Source organism: Hemibagrus wyckioides, linkage group LG10 (assembly GCF_019097595.1).
Source record: "Hemibagrus wyckioides isolate EC202008001 linkage group LG10, SWU_Hwy_1.0, whole genome shotgun sequence".
Lineage (NCBI taxonomy): Eukaryota > Metazoa > Chordata > Actinopteri > Siluriformes > Bagridae > Hemibagrus > Hemibagrus wyckioides.
The window spans coordinates 17,060,121-17,081,410 of NC_080719.1; the positions used below are offsets into that span (position 1 = coordinate 17,060,121).

Here is a 21,290-nt window from a genome sequence, read left to right on the forward strand (position 1 = left end):
TTCTGACCAATCAGAATTGAGAATTTTTAAAAAACATGCAAAAAATATTTGAGCTAATCAGAACAATTTTAATAATCATTACAAAAATGCTATTTTCTTTTGCTGGTGTTTGTGTATGCTGTATACATAAACACCAATATGATGATACGTTTCTTGCATCATGAACTATATTCAACCCCCATCCCACCCCCCCCACCCTGGGTACCAAAGGACACTCGAGTGCTTTTATCAGTCCGGTCAAATCTCTTACACAGGACATGCTACCAGTATAAGATATAACTCGGTGCTGGTGCAGGTGGCTTAATGCAAAATGAAAAAGGTCAGATGTGCTATAGGAGAAAAGCAGCAGCACAACTAGCACAGCTAGATGATAATCTGAAACCAGACGGACAAACAGAGACTGATGAGCATTGGCACTGTGAGTCATAACGAGCCCTGGGGGAAAAAAACACTCCTGCATTCTTGCACGGCTCGGCCGCGTCACGTTACATTGGTGCATTTGTCACTGTGGGACTGAAAAAAAAAAAAGTGAGCTTCCACGTCCATGTGATTATGTGACTAGGAGAGCGTGAAAAAAAAGGGAGGGGGGAGTGAAAGAGTGGAGATGGGGGGACTGAAAGAGGGGAAGGGGGTAAAAGACTCTCTCTCTCTTTCTCACACACACAGAGCATTTCAAGAAGGAATGATTGCATAAAATAATTAGCCTGGAGGTTCAGCAAAGAGTGTCCACCAGAGAGAGAGAGAGAGAGAGAGAACACGAGAGCACCATTTCCAATCACAAGCACACATTGCCATGTATTGGTTCATGCTGTCCATCAGTGCATTGTTCTCACTGTAATCAATGGCAAAATGTGTGTTTGATAGATACAAACACACCCTAATGGAATCAGCCAGAGAAGACACATGCAGCACGCATCATTAGGAACAATATAGTGGGGGGAAAAAAAGACTATGAAAATAAGCGAGAGAGAGTGTGAGAGCGAGAGCGAGAGAGGGGGAGAGAACAGAGAGAGAGAAAGAACACCATTTCCAATCTCTCCCTCGCACTGACAGCAGATAAGCTGATCGCTGGAACAAATCTGTGAGCTGCCAGCACCACGACAGCTCTGTCAGCAGAGCACAGTTATCCAACACACACACACACACACACAAATAAGGGAGGTGGATCATTAGCAACATCTGAATTAAACCATTTAAGGAAACTATGGACCAATGCCAAATCATCATTTTACCGAATGCAAATAGCCAATTAGTCAGGCAGTTCTGTTAATCTGTTATCCAACACCACTTCATATTTACACTTCTGACAGTGAATCATTACTCTCACATTCACTCAGTGCTTTGTGATTCACTTTAAGGGTTAATGCTAATTTACACTCAGACCTTTAACTATTTAGAGCTGCAACTTCATAAAACTTTGGGAGGGGTTTTCAAATGCTATCCCCTAGCTTTTAGCTCCACAGCCCTTCAGCACCATGCCATCATACAGCTGGCCCCACGCCCTTCAGCACCATGCCATCATACAGCTGGCCCCACGCCCTTCAGCACCATGCCATCATACAGCTGGCCCCACACCCTTCAGCACCATGCCATCATACAGCTGGCCCCACGCCCTTCAGCACCATGCCATCATACAGCTGGCCCCACGCCCTTCAGCACCATGCCATCTTACAGCTGGCCCCACGCCCTTCAGCACCATGCCATCATACAGCTGGCCCCACGCCCTTCAGCACCATGCCATCTTACAGCTGGCCCCACGCCCTTCAGCACCATGCCATCTTACAGCTGGCCCCACGCCCTTCAGCACCATGCCATCATACAGCTGGCCCCACGCCCTTCAGCACCATGCCATCATACAGCTGGCCCCACACCCTTCAGCAAACCTACACCATACAGCTGGCCCCACGCCCTTCAGCACCATGCCATCATATATCTGGCCCCACACCCTTCAGCAAACCTACACCATACAGCTGGCCCCACGCCCTTCAGCACCATGCCATCATACAGCTGGCCCCACGCCCTTCAGCACCATGCCATCATACACTATATTGCCAAAAGTATTCGCTCACCCATCCAAATAATCAGAATCAGGTGTTCCAATCACTTCCATGGCCACAGGTGTATAAAATCAAGGCATGCAGACTGTTTTTACAAACATTTGTGAAAGAATGGGTCACTCTCAGGAGCTCAGTGAATTCCAGCGTGGAACTGTGATAGGATGCCACCTGTGCAACAAATCCAGTCGTGAAATTTCCTCGCTCCTAAATATTCCACAGTCAACTGTCAGCTGTATTATAAGAACGTGGAAGTGTTTGGGAACGACAGCAACTCAGCCACGAAGTGGTAGGCCACGTAAACTGACGGAGCGGGGTCAGCGGATGCTGAGGCGCATAGTGCGAAGAGGTCGCCAACTTTCTGCAGAGTCAATCGCTACAGACCTCCAAACTTCATGTGGCCTTCAGATTAGCTCAAGAACAGTGTGCAGAGAGCTTCATGGAATGGGTTTCCATGGCCGAGCAGCTGCATCCGAGCCATACATCACCAAGTGCAATGCAAAGCGTCGGATACAGTGGTGTAAAGCACACCGCCACTGGACTCTAGCGCAGTGGAGACGCGTTCTCTGGAGTGACTAATCACGCTTCTCCATCTGACAATCTGATGGACGAGTCTGGGTTTGGCGGTTGCCAGGAGAACGGTACTTGTCTGACTGCATTGTGCCAAGTGTAAAGTTTGGTGGAGGGGGGATTATGGTGTGGGGTTGTTTTTCAGGAGATGGGCTTGGCCCCTTAGTTCCAGTGAAAGGAACTCTGAATGCTTCAGCATACCAAGACATTTTGGACAATTCCATGCTCCCAACTTTGTGGGAACAGTTTGGAGCTGGCCCCTTCTTCTTCCAACATGACTGTGCACCAGTGCACAAAGCAAGGTCCATAAAGAAATGGATGACAGAGTCTGGTGTGGATGAACTTGACTGGCCTGCACAGAGTCCTGACCTCAACCCGATAGAACACCTTTGGGATGAATTAGAGCAGAGACTGAGAGCCAGGCCTTCTCGTCCAACATCAGTGTGTGACCTCACAAATGTGCTTCTGGAAGAATGGTCAAAAATTCCCATAAACACACTCCTAAACCTTGTGGACAGCCTTCCCAGAAGAGTTGAAGCTGTTATAGCTGCAAAGGGTGGACCGACGTCATATTGAACCCTATGGATTAGGAATGGGATGTCACTTAAGTTCATATGCGAGTCAAGGCAGGTGAGCGAATACTTTTGGCAATATAGTGTATATCTGGCCCCACGCCCTTCAGCACCATGCCATCATACAGCTGGCCCCACGCCCTTCAGCACCATGCCATTATACATATGGCCCCATGCCCTTCAGCACCATGCCATCATACAGCTGGCCCCACGCCCTTCAGCACCATGCTATCATACAGCTGGCCCCACGCCCTTCAGCACCATGCCATCATATATCTGGCCCCACGCCCTTCAGCAAACCTACACCATACAGCTGGCCCCACGCCCTTCAGCACCATGCCATCATACAGCTGGCCCCACGCCCTTCAGCACCATGCCATTATACATATGGCCCCACGCCCTTCAGCACCATGCCATCATACATCTGGCCCCACGCCCTTCAGCACCATGCCATCATATATCTGGCCCCACGCCCTTCAGCAAACCTACACCATACAGTTGGCCCCACGCCCTTCAGCACCATGCCATCATACAGCTGGCCCCACGCCATTCAGCACCATGCCATTATACATATGGCCCCACGCCCTTCAGCACCATGCCATCATACAGCTGGCTCCACGCCCTTCAGCACCATGCCATTATACATCTGGCTCCACTCCCTTCAGCACCATGCCATCATACAGCTGGCTCCACCCCCTTCAGCAAACCTACACCATACAGCTGGCTCCACCCACTTCAGCACCATGCTGTCATACTGCTGGCTCCACCCCCTTCAACAAACCTACATCATACAGCTGGCTCCACCCCCTTCAGCACCATGCCATCATACAGCTGGCCCGACGTCCTTCAGCACCATGCCATCATACATCTGGCCCCACGCCCTTCAGCACCATGCCATTATACATCTGGCCCCACGCCATTCAGCACCATGCCATCATACAGCTGGCCCCACGGCCTTCAGCACCATGCCATCATACAGCTGGCCCCACGGCCTTCAGCACCATGCCATCATACAGCTGGCCCCACGGCCTTCAGCACCATGCCATTATACATCTGGCCCCACGCCATTCAGCACCATGCCATCATACAGCTGGCCCCACGGCCTTCAGCACCATGCCATCATACAGCTGGCCCCACGGCCTTCAGCACCATGCCATCATACAGCTGGCTCCACCCCCTTCAGCAAACCTACACCATACAGCTGGCCCCACGGCCTTCAGCACCATGCCATCATACAGCTGGCTCCACCCCCTTCAGCAAACCTACACCATACAGCTGGCTCCACCCCCTTCAGCACAATGCCATCATACAGCTGACTTCACCCCCTCCAGCACTATGCCATCATATAGCTGGTCCCATCCCCTTCAGCACCATGCCATCATATAGCTGGTCCCACCCCCTTTAGGACCCTGCCATCGGACAGCTGGCTTCACCCCCTTCAGTGCCTTGGCGTCATACACCTGATCCCTTCAGATCCCAGGAACCATTACCACAGGCACAACCCCCTTCAGATTTTTGGAGCCATACAGCTTCAACCTTCTGGAGTCATGTGCTGAGGTTAACTAGCTTGTAATTTAGAATTTAATATTCACCAGAGAAAACCTCTAAAGAATCCCCTCAACTTGGAGTTCCCACCTGGAATGTCAATTCAGACTCGACACACAAGGTCATTAACATGGCTGCTCACAGCATCAACAGCAACCAGTGTAGCACTTCTTTACTTTTAAATGAGCTGTACTCAATAACCATACAGACATTTTATAAAATGTAGATAAATCTACACAATTGACTGTACAGTTCACTGTTTTTTAAATTAACCGCTCGTGTTATCCAGCTAGAGGAAAATGAAAAGGGATGTCCACATTTTCTTTACGTTGGAGCTTGAATGCATGGAAGTTGGCTTCCTGCTTGAGTTAAGACAAACAAAGCCATTCAGTCAGCTCCGCCCCCTTCGGCTCTTTGCGTATAGGCAACCAGCCCCTCGCCCTTCGGCTTAGATTATGTTACTTGTATATTTAATATTGAATGAAATATCTTGCATATACGATAATCATTGCCTGTTGACGTGACTGTGGAGATGTCGAAAGATTCACCATCGAACAGCTCGCAGCTAAAACGGATCCAGGCAATTTGGATAAATATTGTAAAAAATATTTTCACAGGAGTCATGACTCTCAGGGTGGAGTCTGTAATGGAATGTCTTCTGGATATTTCAACAAAACAAAACATCTCATCTAGACGTCAATAAACAAACAGCTTCATCTTTTGTTTCATACGGTGATACGATCAAATAATTGCTGCATGGATTTATTTACAAAGGCACTACTGCAGCATGAGGTGAATATACAGCGTAAAGGCTTTTACAGAAGGCATCAGTCATCATTATGGCTAACGCAATCAGCCTGCGGAATCGCTCCTTTTGTCCCCCTCCCTCCCCCCTTTAACAATGTAGGTGATGAAAACTACAGCAAGTTTCAAAGCTGATAATTGCTGGAGAGTTGAAAAAGCTGGTGTGAATTTAACTGCTGGTTAAAATGGAGGCCCTTTCCACGAGACATGCTTAAAATCAGATGAGTGAAGAAAAAACACTTAACGAACTGGGTTTTTTTTTTTTTTTTATAAACCTAATCATTCTTTCCCTTGTGCTTTTCAAAACAAAGTTACGCCCATGAGCATAAGGAAATTCCCACATCAGGCCACATCTTATAGCTGTAGATCTTGAACTGGTCAAAATGCGGTCCTCCCTCACCTGAGCCCACACACAGTCTTCAGGGGAAAAAGGGGTTTTAATGAAACAGCTACAGATTCCTGATTATAGATCCGTGATTCATAAAAGTACGATTTCATCATGGTGTTCACACACAATTACGTGCTAAAGGAAAATAACTCCATATAAAACAGTGTGAGCGAGCTGACTAATCAGACACCTCACTTTAACCTCGTCCTTCCTGCCACGCTGTGACCCAGCGCAAAACCGCTGACAGCCTCATTAGACTTTACACCCTCTCTGAGGACAATTATTTCACCCTCTCTCCCTCACACACACACACAATCAGATGAAACTGAATGCCTGTTACTTTCTGAAATGAAATGCTCTCTCTCTCTCTCTCTCTCTCACACACACACAGCTCCACCCATACCTATCCTGAGGGCAAGAACACAACAACCCAAAACAAGTCTGACAACACACCAGTGTATATCCGTCAATAATGTCCACACACACACACAGAGCTGACTCAACACTCTCCAGCAGATTAAAGGACATTTCCACAAAACCACCGCTAACACATGTTCAAAAAGCACACACACACACACACACTCGCTCCCTGGGGAGTGACTGGCCCACACAGACGCGCTCCATGTGCTGTGCAAACCTCAACCACAAACCAAATCATAAAGACGGATGCACATATATAAACCATGCCAGAGCCTATGGGAGCACGTGGCCAGGAAGTCCTGTTGCGTGTCGAGTCTGTAGTCGTTTGCAAGCCAAAAATGCAACATGCTGGAATGATTTGATAGCTTTGTGTGTGTGTGTGTGAGAGAGAGAGAGAGAGAGAGAGTTAAAGGAGATGGCGCAAATGAGGATCATTACAATAATGAGAGCCTCCTGTCTGCTTTCTGTCCCTCCCTGCTGATTAAAAGGCTTCATACAAACACGGCAAAAAAAAAAAAAAAAAAAGACAACACATTCACAGAGAGGCATGTGACAGCGCTCGGCCCTGTTTGGGCTTAAAAACTGGAATTCGTGTTACACCTGTGCAGCTCAGAGAAGGCAGGTTTCCCCTGAGGTTACAGAAAGCATCTGAGGAACTAATGGGTTCAGGAACTCTCCTAAATGAGAAGTCTCTGGTTTGAACTGACATTGCACCACACAGACCATTATATAAAAAGAGGAAATGATGCAAGCTGTGCAACGAGTATAGCAAAAAGCACAAACATGGAGGAGGACAATGACGAAGTTGCGACCATGGTGGCGTTTATTCAGGCCAGCTGTGAAATGTACATTGATTTTTTTTTTTTTTTTTTTTACACTTCTGCCATTTCCCACAAAGATTTAACCCCACCTACAATGACTCAAACCTGCACATCCTGCCACATCACCTCAATATGAAACAAACACTGGTAATCCTGTGTTAAATAAAACACGTGGCAGATAATTGGGGGTTGAGATGGGAGAAAGTCAAACTTAGTTTAGATCATTCGGAATTTCAGAAGCTGTTATAAACCCAAAAACTCCATGTCCACAAAAAGCCCAGGAGCGAAAATCTAAAACCCCGCCCCCTCCAGCAGATGATGTGATCAAGCCTACACAATCCCAGGTATTCTTCTCTGCTTCTGTCTGCGTCACTTAATATCTTTCCTGTGATATAAAGCACAGAGACACTGACCAGGTGTGGAAAATGAGCGAAGGAGGCAAAGCTCAAATTACAAACACACACTTCCAATATACTCCCCATGCTAATCAGCTTTCTATGGGATGCTATTTCCTCACAAATTCTGGATTACTAGTCATTTGGAGTTTGATCTCCGATCCTAACCACTGACAATTTTGTAATTGTGTACGTAATGCATACTAATGTGTAGAAAACGGACTACACTTCTGAACAAAGGGCAAAATCATGTGTGTGACGTTTCACATGAATTAAGCGGTTCAGGTACCATGAGAATGAAATAGTTAACATTAGGTCATAAACCCTGGAGTCCCTGGTTATCTTGTTTCACACTGTTTATACCTTACCTGGGGTTAACAAGTCATAATCTGATCCCCGAGTAAATGTTCTTTTTACATATTTGTAGCGTCAACCACCACGACTGGTTAAATACAGTTAAATACACAGCCGGTTTAAATAACGGCTTGTCTCATGCTTTATGTATCCGTGAGAAAAAAAGAAATGTCACCACATAAATCCTCCTTGGCGGTTTTAAAGCTCCTGAGAGATGCACAAAGGGAAGAAAATTGGACATTAATTTTTTTTTTTTTTCCCCCTGAAAAGCTGCAACTACTGTTTACACGACCCATGGGGTTTCTGTGACTGTAAAGCACATGGTATGAGGCACACGCTCTTCAGTTAGTGTCTGTTACGAATCTAGCTGTCCAGTAACGCTAACACTGCATCGCTTCACGCTGGACATGTTTAAGTACCACAGTGCAGGGTTTACATCACAACAGCAGCACACTCACGCAGGGTTTCATGAGCCTGGGCAAAAGGCGTTGCTAAATCTGATTCCAAATTACACAAATCTACCTCTACCTGGGGTTAAAACTGGGGTTTTGAACCCAGGGTTAAGAAAAGTGTGATTATCAGGAATCTAGCTAAAATTACAGCTCTGATATTGTGATCTTATTGAAAGTGGAATTGTTACATCGCCAGAAAAGGTTCCTGCAGTGAATCAGGTGCTGTTGTCTTATACCAGCACTAATATAGCATACAGCACACAACCAACCACAAGCGGACACACACACACCTGCTCTCGGTTTAGCTCACCAAATCGGTTCATCTCTGTCTCTTTCCTGTCCTCTAATCCTGCAATCAACCTCAAACACCAGAGCTAAAATTAAAGTCTTGGCCATGCTATGTATAGCTAAGCTCTGTCTGTGCCTGTGTGTGTGTGTGTGTGTGTGTGTGTGTGTGTGTGCATGCGCGAGTGAGTGCATGTGTGGGACATGTTTTACCTAGAACACGATAAACACCCCAGGGGGCATTGATTACAAGACAGTTAGAGCAGGCTGGCACTGGAGCAGGAACAGAATGAAAAGTCAAAAGCAGGCCGACTTTAATCTGCTAGTCTGACCTAAAGGGGATTTTGGGATCTGTGCCATGATGCCTTGCACGCAACTTTCAAGTTGACTTGCTGAGAAACAGCATAGAGAACTTCGGGGTTTGTTTGTTTTTGTTTTTTTTAAGCACAGTGCAAGTTAACACAGCCAATAAAATAAATTGCTGCTGGAGCTGAATTAAGATTTACTGATGCATGGACTTCTGCAAGAGTCGGTTGTTTTTGTCTGTTCTTTGTCTAGTTGGTAAAAAAAAATAAATAAAATGTTTAGAGCAGCTGCAAAAGATGTTATCATGCGCATTTCCACAAGCCATGGAAAGAGTTCACTGCATCACCTTCCTTCCTAACCTTCCACTCAGTGGGTTATATAATAATCACGAGAATTCTCAAGACATCTAAAGACACATGTATACAGGTTTGCAGCAATATTACGCTTAGACGTTTTCACATAAATAACTAAACATACCACAGTATCCAACATGGACCTAATTGATCATGTTAACAAAATGATCATCATATTGCATAACCCAAGGTTCAGTTCAGCTGGACATACCCAACAAGCATAATATTTACCCATAAGCTGCAGTTTTCAAGCCATTCAAATCTCTCAGGTCTCTTTCTCTTTTTTAGGATAATTTGTTACGGGGAAACATTTGGTTTAGCTTCAGCCTACTTCCATTTTTCCCCATAATTCAACAAAACCAACTCAGGAGTCTACTCTTCTACTCCATTAAGATGATTTTTACTTTCATTAATACTTCATTAATAGAGACCTGTGGAGTACAACTGCTACCATGGTGAGAAGTTAACTAGGCGTGTTTTTAGCTGATAATTTTTAAAACCGTCGACATCAGTTAATAAAAGCATTCCAAGCATTTTATTCAGGGATGCTGCACTCTGGCTGAACAAGCTGATGTTTTCTCAAGACGGACAACGAGAGAGAGTGTGTGTGTGTTGAAGCATGCTAGCTAGTTGACACATGGAGCGTTCATGAGGCCAACACCAGTGGCGGTGGAAGATATCCACAAACCCAGCAATCATCAGGATGGCTGGACAGCTATTTGGACAGAGAACGTTTGGGTTTGTTTGGTCTCAATGCTGGCGAAAAACAAGGTCTGACAATCAGGGTTTGGAAACAAGATGAATTCTCCCGTTCTGGCTTGCAGACCTGAAGCAGTGATCGTGTGAACGTATGCCAGGAGAGAGTTGGCACAGAGCTGGGAGGAGTTGACAGAGCGGGATAAGAGGGGACGCCAGCAATGTCCCAGAGATCTCAGCCAGTCATGCCTGCCCTGGCCACATTCCTGAGATTCAGAGTGCACATCACAGATCAAACACTAAGCTACAGAATCAAAGCAGTGTGTGTGTGTGTGTGTGTGTGTGTGTGTGTGTGTGTGTGTCCCATCAGCAGCCTCAAATATCTTCTAACTGAAGCGGTTCCTAACTTGAGTTACACCAAAACATATTGTTTGCACCAATTATTCCAGCCTTCATGGGAACACGTTTAATGCCCAGAACTAAAGGCGGCCTTGGAATCTCTCTATACCTTCAGTGCTGGTAAATCATGGCAGGGTGTTTGGGATGATCTACAAGTTACAAATAAACTGTATGCCATCTCTTCTGCCATCCCAAACAGCTCGACACTAAAGACTTAAAGAGAAGATGACATCTTCACCATCTTCTTCAAGGTTTGGCTTCAAATGTCCAAATCTTGTAATAATTACATTAGACATGACAAAAAGCCAAAATGTTAAGTTCTGTTATGTTCATCTCCAGTGTTTGTGTGGGTCGAACCTGTGGTACTGAGTCTGAAGGAACTGAAACTCCTCTTTAATCCGGTCCAGGGTCTCAGGATAAGTGAGTTTTAGAGACTGAGCCGTTCCTGATGCTGCAGCCGCCGCCGCCGCAGCTGCTGCTGCTGAAGCTGAAGCCCCGGGGGGCGGCTGGAGAGGTGCCTGCAAGGAAAAAAAAAAAATTTATGATGAGAATTATGTCATAAGTATATGCATAAATCTCAGAGCATGTCTCGCGCAGGACAAAATGAGAATTTGATGACATCATAACCAGCACATGCCTACAATGATGTCAGTTTCTGGTACATTTCTTACAAAAAGGTAAAATTAATAACTTGTTTACTTTAGACCATTCAGTTTTATGAAATCAGCTTGACTTATAAGCAAAATGGAGGAGACCCTAGCAGGCAGGTGGAAAGGAAGCATGCATCAGCATGTGAGTACTCACAGAACTGTCATACAGGACAGCAGAATAACGTAGGATATGATATCACTGTTAGAATCATGATCAGAATAATCAATAAATAAACTTTGTTTTAACTAGAAAAGCAAGTCATCATTGATGGTTGTTATCATGGTATCCCCGGGTTAACCGCCAGCCTTCATCACAGTGCGATATTTTCCCATTTTTCCGTTCCTTTCTTAATGAATGCAGGTACTATCACTTACATTACACCAATTACCTACACAGTTGCACCAGCTGTTCATCTTCGCTAGACCACCGAGCTGCTTGCCAGAGAAGTGGCATTTTCTCTGCTTCCACCTGACTTTCTCCCCACCCTTAAACTGGAGATTATTAACACCTCCTGCACGGGTGTTTACTAAGTAGCCTGATCGAGAAAATGGAGATGGGGATGCGTCAAAATCTCTTGTTGGGGGGCACTCTCTCAAATGTTCCAAGTTGCTATGGTGATGTGAGCAATTCCTCAAAGGACCAAAGTGAGGTCTATGGTCTAGACAAATAGGGCGTACTTAATCTTGTTCCTGTACATCCATTTTAATTTGCTGCAAATGAGAATATAACTGAAGCGGTTTTTACTTTACGTTTTTGTGCATTCGTATAGGACATTGTATGGAAAGGCACAAACCCTTAACTTTTCTTCCTTCGATCCACTAGCTAAAAAGATTTTTAAATAGTTTAAAGTCGTCTTATTATCAATCATTGATATGCGTCAGGTTTAGAGTCACTGCATGCTCAAAGTAAAGGTAAAGCCTGTGTACATGTCCACCACGCAGAAAAGGACAGAATATCTGCATTAGTAACATGAGCTTTTGATGTGCTCCTTCCCACTCCACCTTCTGGACCTCAGGATGTCATACTGTATGCTATCAAAAGCTGACTAATGCACATTATGTGAAAGCATCAGTGCAACGGCGCCTGTGTGTGTGTTTTCTTCTACACATATGCACAATGGAAGGAGGACACACATGAAAGACAAGCTAGCAAGAGTTGTAATGATGGGGGAGAAGGAGGAGTGGTGGTGATCTGACACAGGAAGCATTGTTGAGTGATGAAACATTAGAGACATGCGAGTGTGGGCTCGCACAGGCATGCATGTGACTGGGGGGGGGGGACAAAAAGGGAGGGGGAAACAGGATTTGGTGCGAATTAAGACTTGAGCTTCAAATTTGGGCAAGGATTAAAATTGAGTGGAAGAAAAGGGACCCCATAAAGGAGATACTCCCACCAGGATGCCTGAGCCATTAGAAGGCCAGGCTCAGGGTAATGCAGACAGACAGGCAGACAAAAGCTCCAGTGAAGTGCTATAAGGTCTGTCCATCCATCCATCTGTCTGTTGGTTTTTCTCACCACATCTGTCAGTGTCTACTAAACAAGGCTGGCTTGACCGCTTTTAACAAGAAACAAACTGTATGGACAAATACGGTGCAATCGCCATAGGAGGATCATAGTATGCATGGACAGATCATATAATCATAACTACTCACTGTTATAAACCAGTAGAAACCCTCACACAGCAACTACTTTATTAGAAACATTAAATCATGAAGATACAGGCCACGGGTTTCAGGTAGTGTTCACATCAATATCACTAAAGTGATCTCTCAAAGCAATTGGCCATGGCATGATGCTTGTCTTGTTTGAGTATTTCAGAAATTGCTGATGTCCTGGGATTGTTACAACACACAGAATGACACACACACACAAAAAATACAGAAAACATCCAATAAGCACAAACACGAAATACTAAAGGCTTTGGTGCATGCACGATTATAATGCACAATAATTTTAGTGTAGGTTTCTCTGTACTGAGATTAGAAAAATATTACACTCATCTCAGCACTCTGATAAACTTTTCTGTGGGAAAAGGTTGTGATTTTTTTTTATATATATATATATATATATATATATATATATATATATATATATATATTTTATAACCAAGCTCGTCTAATATGCTCAGAGTAAACTCAAAACAACAACAATTCCGTGGATAACACAAAGCCGCAAGATCTGGAGTTTCATTTTACTGCATCGACGCAGGAAATCTGCATTAAATCACAATTTAACATTTTTATAGGACACGGTTGAAGTTCATATTTATTCTGAATGGTTCCCCACACATTTTGTTCAAGCACATTTTTACTGATACACTGCCCTCAACTTCAGGTGACTGTCAAAACTCCTGGGGGAAAATCATGGGGGGGGGGTTATGCATTAATGCAAAATTCGCATAATAACAGGGGAAGGAATCTCTCACTGTAAGTGTATATGCAAAATACGTTCAGGGATGTGAGCTGTTCAAATTGAGCAGATAGTTGAGGTGTTGGGGGTGTCAGAGTGGCAAGTTTTTTTTTATTGGGGGGGGGTGCAACGGGGTCTGAAGGAAAGGGGGCTGGGGGTGCTGGAGCTTACTAGAAGGCTGATGCATTGTTCGAGCCCATAACGAGCTTCTCTCTCCAACCCTGCAATTCAATCTGCCATCCAGATGCCTGGACTCAAACAGCTCAGGCCTAGCAGGGAGCACACAGACACACACACACACACATCAATTACTCCTCCCATACTAAAGAAAGAATCTGAAAAACAAGAAGAGGAAGGCTATTTGATGGCGAGAGCTGGTCACAGAGGGTGAGAGGGTGGGAGGGAGGGATTGAGGGAAGGAGAGAGACAGGAAGGGTGGGAGGATGACATTTGGCTCTATTCCCTTCTTCCTCTTCATCATCCCATCCCCCTTTGCTGATAGTCACTTCCTATTGTGTTCCACAGGTGCAAGACGACCACTGGAAAAGGATTGTGGGCCTTTTAGTAAAAGGCTGCAGAAGGAAGAGTCCATTTAAATAGCTTCATATAGGCGAGCACTTCTGCAGGACTGAGAAGCATCACACTGCTATACAATCAATCTTTCTGGCTCCACTTCTATTTCCGTATAGAAAGGTTTGGGTGCCATTTTGGATCGATGCTTCTTACGGAGAGCACCACGTACCTGAATGGATAAAAAGGAAATTCTCTGAAGTATCCAAACAACCATTTAAGAGGATTCACAGTGAGTGTGAAAGACTGGATCCAATTAACTTAGCCTTTTTTTCCCTGAGAACCATCCTGGCCTGTGTGAATGTTTGGATCTACTTATTTTCATTTCTGTTCAGGAAACCACATGTTCCATCCCATGGTACAGCCGACATGTCGTCGGAAAACATCCGATGGTCTTAATCCCCTGCACCAATCAAGCCTCCGTGCTCAGAGTGGGACACTGGATCAGGGTGAGGAATGCCACAAAGTCATTATGGAACATTAATAACTTGCCAAATCCACCACCATAAGCCTATAAACATCAACTCAATCATTTGGAATTGGAGAAACAATTAAAGATGTATATTACAGATAGACTATGGTCGAAGCAAAAAAAAAAATCTTCTTAAAAAGTCTATCATTTTACAAAGCAACAGCAAGAGCAGACACATATCTGACGGTTCATGCTGTGGCTCCCAAACCTATACATACATCCCCAGCCACTGCTCCTATCCCACAGGGGCTCAAACCACAGACATTTCTATTCTGTTAGACATCTGTAGTGATGTGAAATCCGGAAGGCTCTGTCATGGCCACATTTACCAAAAAATCTGTCAGCATGCTGGTCCTACGACCTTTTGGTGAGTTAGTTACATATATAACTGAAATGACTAATTAAAGCTTAAGAAAACCACAACTTTAAACAACCTTGTACAAATAATTCTACATTTTGTCAAAGACTGGATTTTAGGAGAATAATATATATACATATATATATATATATATATATATACATACATACATATACATATATATATATATATATGCATGTTGGCTTTTTGTCCCAATCTTCCTCAAACAAACTTTTCTTCTTTTTTTTGGACCATTTCAATATAAAGAGACTCAATGGTGTTTCTTATTCAGAGTGGTTGTATTACATTTATACTTTTATAATATTTATTTATATTTCCATGATAATTGTCTGCCATATTTGTCCAGTCAGGTTTAACAATGTATTTTTAAGTAATGCTTCACAGAAAAGAAAAAACTAATAAAAAAAATATATAAATATTAATTTAATATATTTAAGTTAATTTTATCCATACTGTACACACACACAGCTTGGTTCTCAAAATCAGCTTGAACCCAAAGTTTCAGTATCAGTAAAGGGGGGAAAATAAAGGTATCAAGCAACCACAGAGAGATGCAGCATTCAAGCGTCCACATTCCTGTACCACTGACCTCTCTTGCTCCTGAAGGTGCAAAACCCAAAAACACTGTACAAACCGTAAGTCCATAGAAACACACAGCACCTTGTCCCTACATAAGGCACATGAAGTTCAAACATCCATAAATCATTCAAATACAGTGTCAACAAGTGACAGTTATTTGCATATTAAAGCATCACCCCAGGAATCTGACCCACGCAGGGTCTTATTTTATTGATCGCAGGCTCCAGCAGCTCAGAGCTCCTAGGAATGTCCTCATAATCGCTCACTTAGACAGAAGGGGGGGGGTGGAATAGTGTGGGGGGGAAAGTGCCAGGCACCTGTTTCATTAGTGCCACATCTTTTCTCTCCTGTCTCCGCAAGCTCGTTATGCAAATTTCCACTGCTGTCAGGATACATTAGCAATGCCGGCCAGCCGGGTTGTCAGCTGTGTTAATTGCTCTAGGTGGCTTCCTTTCGAGATATTCTCAAAAGTATTTGTATCCTCCATTCAAGAGATTTTGCCAAGCCGTGCCTTTTGGCAGAACCCACTCATATGCCTCAAGAATACATAGAACATTCTCATACAGAAGTTCATGATGATGAGTAGCCATGAGTCAGACACCCAAAGACACTCTGGGCTGAGGATTCAGAGATGTGGAAAATATCGAGCTGGGACGAGCTGGGAGAAGGCTGGGACTTCAGATGTTCCCAGTTCCATTTCCTACTTAACAGGAATTAGAGGAACTTTATTCTCAAGATCAAATCTCTGCTGGGTTTTTTTTTTTTTATTATTATTATTTCAGTGGACACAGGCGACTGATTAGCCTAAAGAGCAATGTGTAATCAGAAGAGCTTACAGAAGTTGCTCACTTCCACCAACTGGGGTCCCTCTGAGAGCTTATATATATAGACTTTGATAATCAGAAATGGTTTACACTGGTCACTGGTCCTCCCCTCTCCAGCCATAAACAGTTCCATCTGACCTGGCCAAACAAGACCTTTAGAAGGGTCTCCAAAACAAGGCGCATTTATTTACAGTCTAAAACTGCAGTTTCTTGGAGCCACGAAGGAAGTAAACGCCATATGCGAATAGACATTTATGTACTTAGTGAGTGGAAACATTCATGGGGGAAATGCCGTTTTCTATAACCAAATAAAGTAATGCTTAATGTAAAGTTGCAGCCTGCTTAAATAAAGGTATAGAAATGGAATCATATCAAATTGCTAACTAATACCAACTATAAAAACAGCACCTGATTCTGATTCATCATTTATGTACAGTTGTGCTCATTTAATATGTTAAAATCTACAGTAACATCTAATGGGAAAATGCTCCACATAACCAAAGCCTAAAAAAAAAAAAAAAAAAAAACCCTTCAAGAAGTTTATTTAACATTTCCCAAAGTTCCAGTTTCCCAACATTTCCCAAAGAGTCTCCAGTGTCAGTGCTTTGTCGCAGCCAGAGAAAGGTCTGGAAATATAAATCGTCAGGACGAAGAACAAGCTCAATTTGGGTCATCTTATTAAAGTAGGTAATTGTTGGCAAATTGCTGAAGGATAAGAGGAATAAAACACAGTGGATACAATAATATAACTGGTACTTTAGTGCAACATTTCTCCTTTAAAGCACATGTTCACATCTAATAGGAATGAATCATGGGACTGGTGTTTTGGTGAATTTCCCAGTAAGTTTGTAATCATAATATGCATGCAAATCAAGGAAACAATGTTTTGCCATGATACGTTGTAGATGTAAATGTGGATACTATATAGACGGGATGAAAATAGATATACGCAAAGTACTAGTACCAGCCAACAGAAATAAGGCCTGGGTTCTTCAACACAACACACACATAGAGGCTGGACGAAGGCCTTCTCTCTGTGTAGTATAGATGGTCAGTCTACAGCAAGATAAGATTCCACCAAAACCATCCTTCTCACTTCTTCGATCAAAGCTCGGGGATGGAAAACCACCTAAAGTTCTGTCCCTTAAGAAATAAGTGCTGGGGAATTTTGTGAGGTTGCTGGTTAACAGGAACCGAGTGTGTGAGTGAGTGGGGGGTGGAGGTGGAAGGGTTATGGGGTGTGTGTGTGAATGAATGGGTTAGCTATACTGAAATCTTTAAGGAGCCTTCTAATACATGCATGTTTTGACTTCTGAAACCAATATTTTTCCTATCTTGTCTCTATTCTACACAAACATAACTCATCTTGATGTAAAGGGAATATAGATCTTTGTGGTCCACTTCAACTGGTAAATGGAAATGTTACATAAATGCAATGCATGCATGACAAAGACCAGGGCATCAGATCAAATAATGCTGGCTGTTTGGAAATACTGTGCATCTTTTACACACACTTTAAGGTTGAGAAGGTTTCAAGGAAGTCCAGGGGATGGTTCAGGCTGGTGTAGGGTTCTACAAGGAACCTTGGAACAAACCAGATGATAATGGCTTACTTCTAGGAGACAATCCCAAGGCCTGTGTGGCTTTACAGTTTGGACCCAGGAGCTAGTTTCAAGAATGTTTACTACATCTGAGAGAGCGAGTGTGGATCGAATATCAGCCTGAATGCTGGGTGAAGAAACATCACATTTCCGTTTAGAGAAGCAAAAACAAAGTAGTCTAACTTACCGGAGGTCGGTTCTGTGGAAACATGGTGTGTTGTGGTTTTGCGGTGTTCTTCCAGTGTTTTTGTTGCACACAGAGAGAGTGTGTGTGTGTGTGTGTGTGTGTGTGAGAGAGAGAGAGAGAGAGAGGGAGTTTGAGGGTATCTCAGAGCTCAGAAGTGCATTTGGCCTGGTTTCAGTGTTGGACTAAAAGCTGGGCTCATTTCCTTACTCCAACTCTCTTTGTTCTGTTTATCGCCGAGCCGCCGAGCAGCAGCACCGTGTAGCAGCGGCGCTAATCAAGATGCGCCCGAGTCTCCAATCCACTCTTCTTCCTTCGAGTAAAAAGAAAAGAGAGACAAGGGAAGAGAGAGAAAGAGAGAAAGAAAGCTCTTGGTTTGCAGATGCTCTCCACCCTGATCTGGACTCTCGGTGCTGCAAGTCGAAGAAAGGAAACTAAGAAAATAAGAAGTAAAGATGGCTCTCGCTAGTCGCGGTGCCGCCGTGGAGAAGCCGAGTCTCCGACACCCAGAGCAGCCGCAGAGTCTTTTGTCTCGCCCGCCGTCCCGCTCCTTCCCTTCTTCCTTCTTCCCCTCTTTCTCTTTCTCTTCTTTTGCTGAAACCTCCGCCGCCTTTTCAATGGGACATTTGAGACTTCTTTTCTTGTGGGAAACACGCAAATCCCTCCCGCGGCGTGCAAGTGAGGATGGGGAGGGGGGTCTATCTAATCTAAATGATCTCTCTCTCTCTCTCTCTCTCTCTCTCTCTCTCTCTCTCACTCTCTCACACACACACACTCAAGGAGTTGGGTATAAAAAATGAAAGCACACCAGATGAAAACAAGGCCGTATGATATTCAGTGTTTATCATCAAGTTGAAAAAGCAACCAAGCTCTCATTAAAAACCTTACTGACCACTCGAAATGAAAAAACAAAACAAAACGCGTTGTTGTTGTTGTTCTTGTCACGAGACAAATAACCTCGTGTTTTGGATGTTGATCAATTGCTCAAACGGCCCGTGCAGGTTTACACGTCCCTATTTTGCATTTAGCAAATGATATATACACATGTACAATTTCAATACAAAAAATCTTCAGCAGTGGAATTGTTCCCTGATTGAATGAAATCTCCACGTGGGGTTTGACCCAGCCACAATCAACGGTACAAGATCTAACCAATCAGAGTTCAGCAGCCCCACGTGGGGGGGGGTGAGGTGTGTTTGGATTGGACGGCGTCATTACTACGGTCCAGAGAAACGTCAATCAGACACACAAACCACCAACAGTTAACTCTTTCGTTGCACAGAGTTGGCTTGCTTTGTGCAAAAAATAAAAGTAGGTTAGGTTTTTAATTGTTTTATTTTTTATTATTTATTTGCCTAGCTTCATTGAGTGTCTTGTGTCTTCTGCACAAATATCATATATAAGCCATCTCAAATGTCATTAATAGAGAGGAGTGTGATGTCCAGCTTGATTCTTGTTAACTGGACATGACCAGCACACACGTAGCATTAAAATATAAGACTATCTATCTATCTATCTATCTATCTATCTATCTATCTATCTATCTATCTATCTATCTATCTATCTATCTATCTATCTATCTATCTGTCTGTCTGTCTGTCTGTCTGTCTGTCTGTCTGTCTGTCTGTCTGTCTCTCTCTCTCTCTCTCTCTCTCTCTCTCTATATATATATATATATATATTCTATCATCTAACTAGGCTGACCTTGAAAATTCCCTGATTTTCTATCTAAAAAATTCCCAGCCTAGATGAACAACATTATCTGCCTATTTTCAAGCATCATTGAGCTAAACTGGCCGTACCTTCATGGTGTAGATAAAAATGTCCTGACAGTGTTTATTGGTATGCCAAGGGCACAAGCCCTTTAGCTCAGTCCATAATTGGAGATGTTGAGAGGGAAAAAAAAGAAAAAAAGTCATTTTCTCAGTGTAGAAAGAAATCACAACCCATCCCAAGGTGCTGCACAGAAATAAGAAAGAGAAGGAGGGGAGAGTGGTGTGAAGGAAGAAGCAGAAAAGAAAGGATATGGTTAAAAAAGAGAGAGAGATGGAAATGGCTAGGCTACAGAAAGAAAGAGGAGGAGCTGGGAATTATTGCCATTTTTTCCCCTATGAATTTTAATGCCAAGAGCTTGTCTTTCCTTCCAGCTTCTATTAGAAATAGTGGTAAGCAAGGCAGTGGATTGCAGAGCCATGCTGCAGTGTGTTTCCTGTTACGAGCTGATGGTGTGTTGGGCTGCAGGAAGTGTGTTTGGATGTGTGCTGATTATTAAACGCGATAAGCAACCGCCTATTTTTAGGGAGAATAGACGCACATATAGGAATAAATGCTGTAGAAAGTCAATGTCGAGATGACTAGGATTATATTTTTTTAGAGGATTAGAGTCTTGACCCCAAGATAAACAAGGATGCTAATTCCACTGATTCCTATATTCATTTTGGATTTGGGAATTCTGGCAGAGCTGCAGTTCTGTAATGAAATTGAATCATTAAAGTGCACAAACCTACAATGCAACTGATACCACAAACAGGAGCGGAAAGCTATTTTTAAATCCAGATCATAGCAAAAGATGCCAAGTCTTCACTGGAGTGGATGATATATTCTCACTCTTTCTCTGTCTCCCTTTCTGTCTTTCTTTCTTTCTTTCTTTCTACACACACACACACACACACACACACACACTTTACAGACGAGTCTCATGTCAGCACAGAGACAGTGGGCTGATTTATTGGATTCTTCTCTCCTGAGATCCCCAACCCCCCACACACTCCCTCATCCATCCACCCCTCCTCCTCCTCGCTCTGCTTTTCCCCTGGGAGAGAGGGGTAATGACCCACATCAGAGTGGCTACATGCACACGCATGCACACACACACACACACACACACACACACACTGAGACAAATACAAACACATTTGCACCAGCGGGCATGTGTAACTGGAAACACAGGAGTTCCTCTTCACCATCCTTCCGCTTCATACTCACAATCAAGTCCACTTACTTTATGCACATGTAAACAAAGAAAAAAGTCTTAATGGTTTATTTTTAAATTAAGAATTCTGTTCTTTCTTTCTTTCTTTCTTTCTTTCTTTCTTTCTTTCTTTCTTTCTTTCTTGTAATACTCACAGCGTAATTCTTTAGTTGAAGTAATTATGATATTTTATTGAGGTCTTCAAATCAGTCTGGGAATTTTTGTAAAGTCATAAA

At 43.6% G+C, this 21,290-nt stretch overlaps 1 protein-coding gene across 3 annotated transcripts in view; it reads right to left on the reverse strand.

The window, feature by feature from the left end:
• The window catches only part of tle2a (TLE family member 2, transcriptional corepressor a), a 36,760-nt gene extending 17,622 nt beyond the window's left edge, over positions 1 to 19,138 (reverse strand). The window contains exons 1-2 of one of the 3 annotated variants that reach the window (XM_058401114.1): positions 18,087 to 19,138; positions 10,772 to 10,932 (exon numbers count right to left, since the gene is read on the reverse strand). In XM_058401114.1, coding sequence (XP_058257097.1) covers positions 10,772 to 10,932; positions 18,087 to 18,110 — 185 coding nt within the window. In that variant the 5' untranslated portion in view covers positions 18,111 to 19,138. The remainder of the gene's footprint in view (positions 1 to 10,771; positions 10,933 to 18,086) is intronic. The other 2 variants (XM_058401115.1, XM_058401113.1) reach the window with 2 other exon arrangements.
• Positions 19,139 to 21,290: the final 2,152 nt, after the last annotated feature.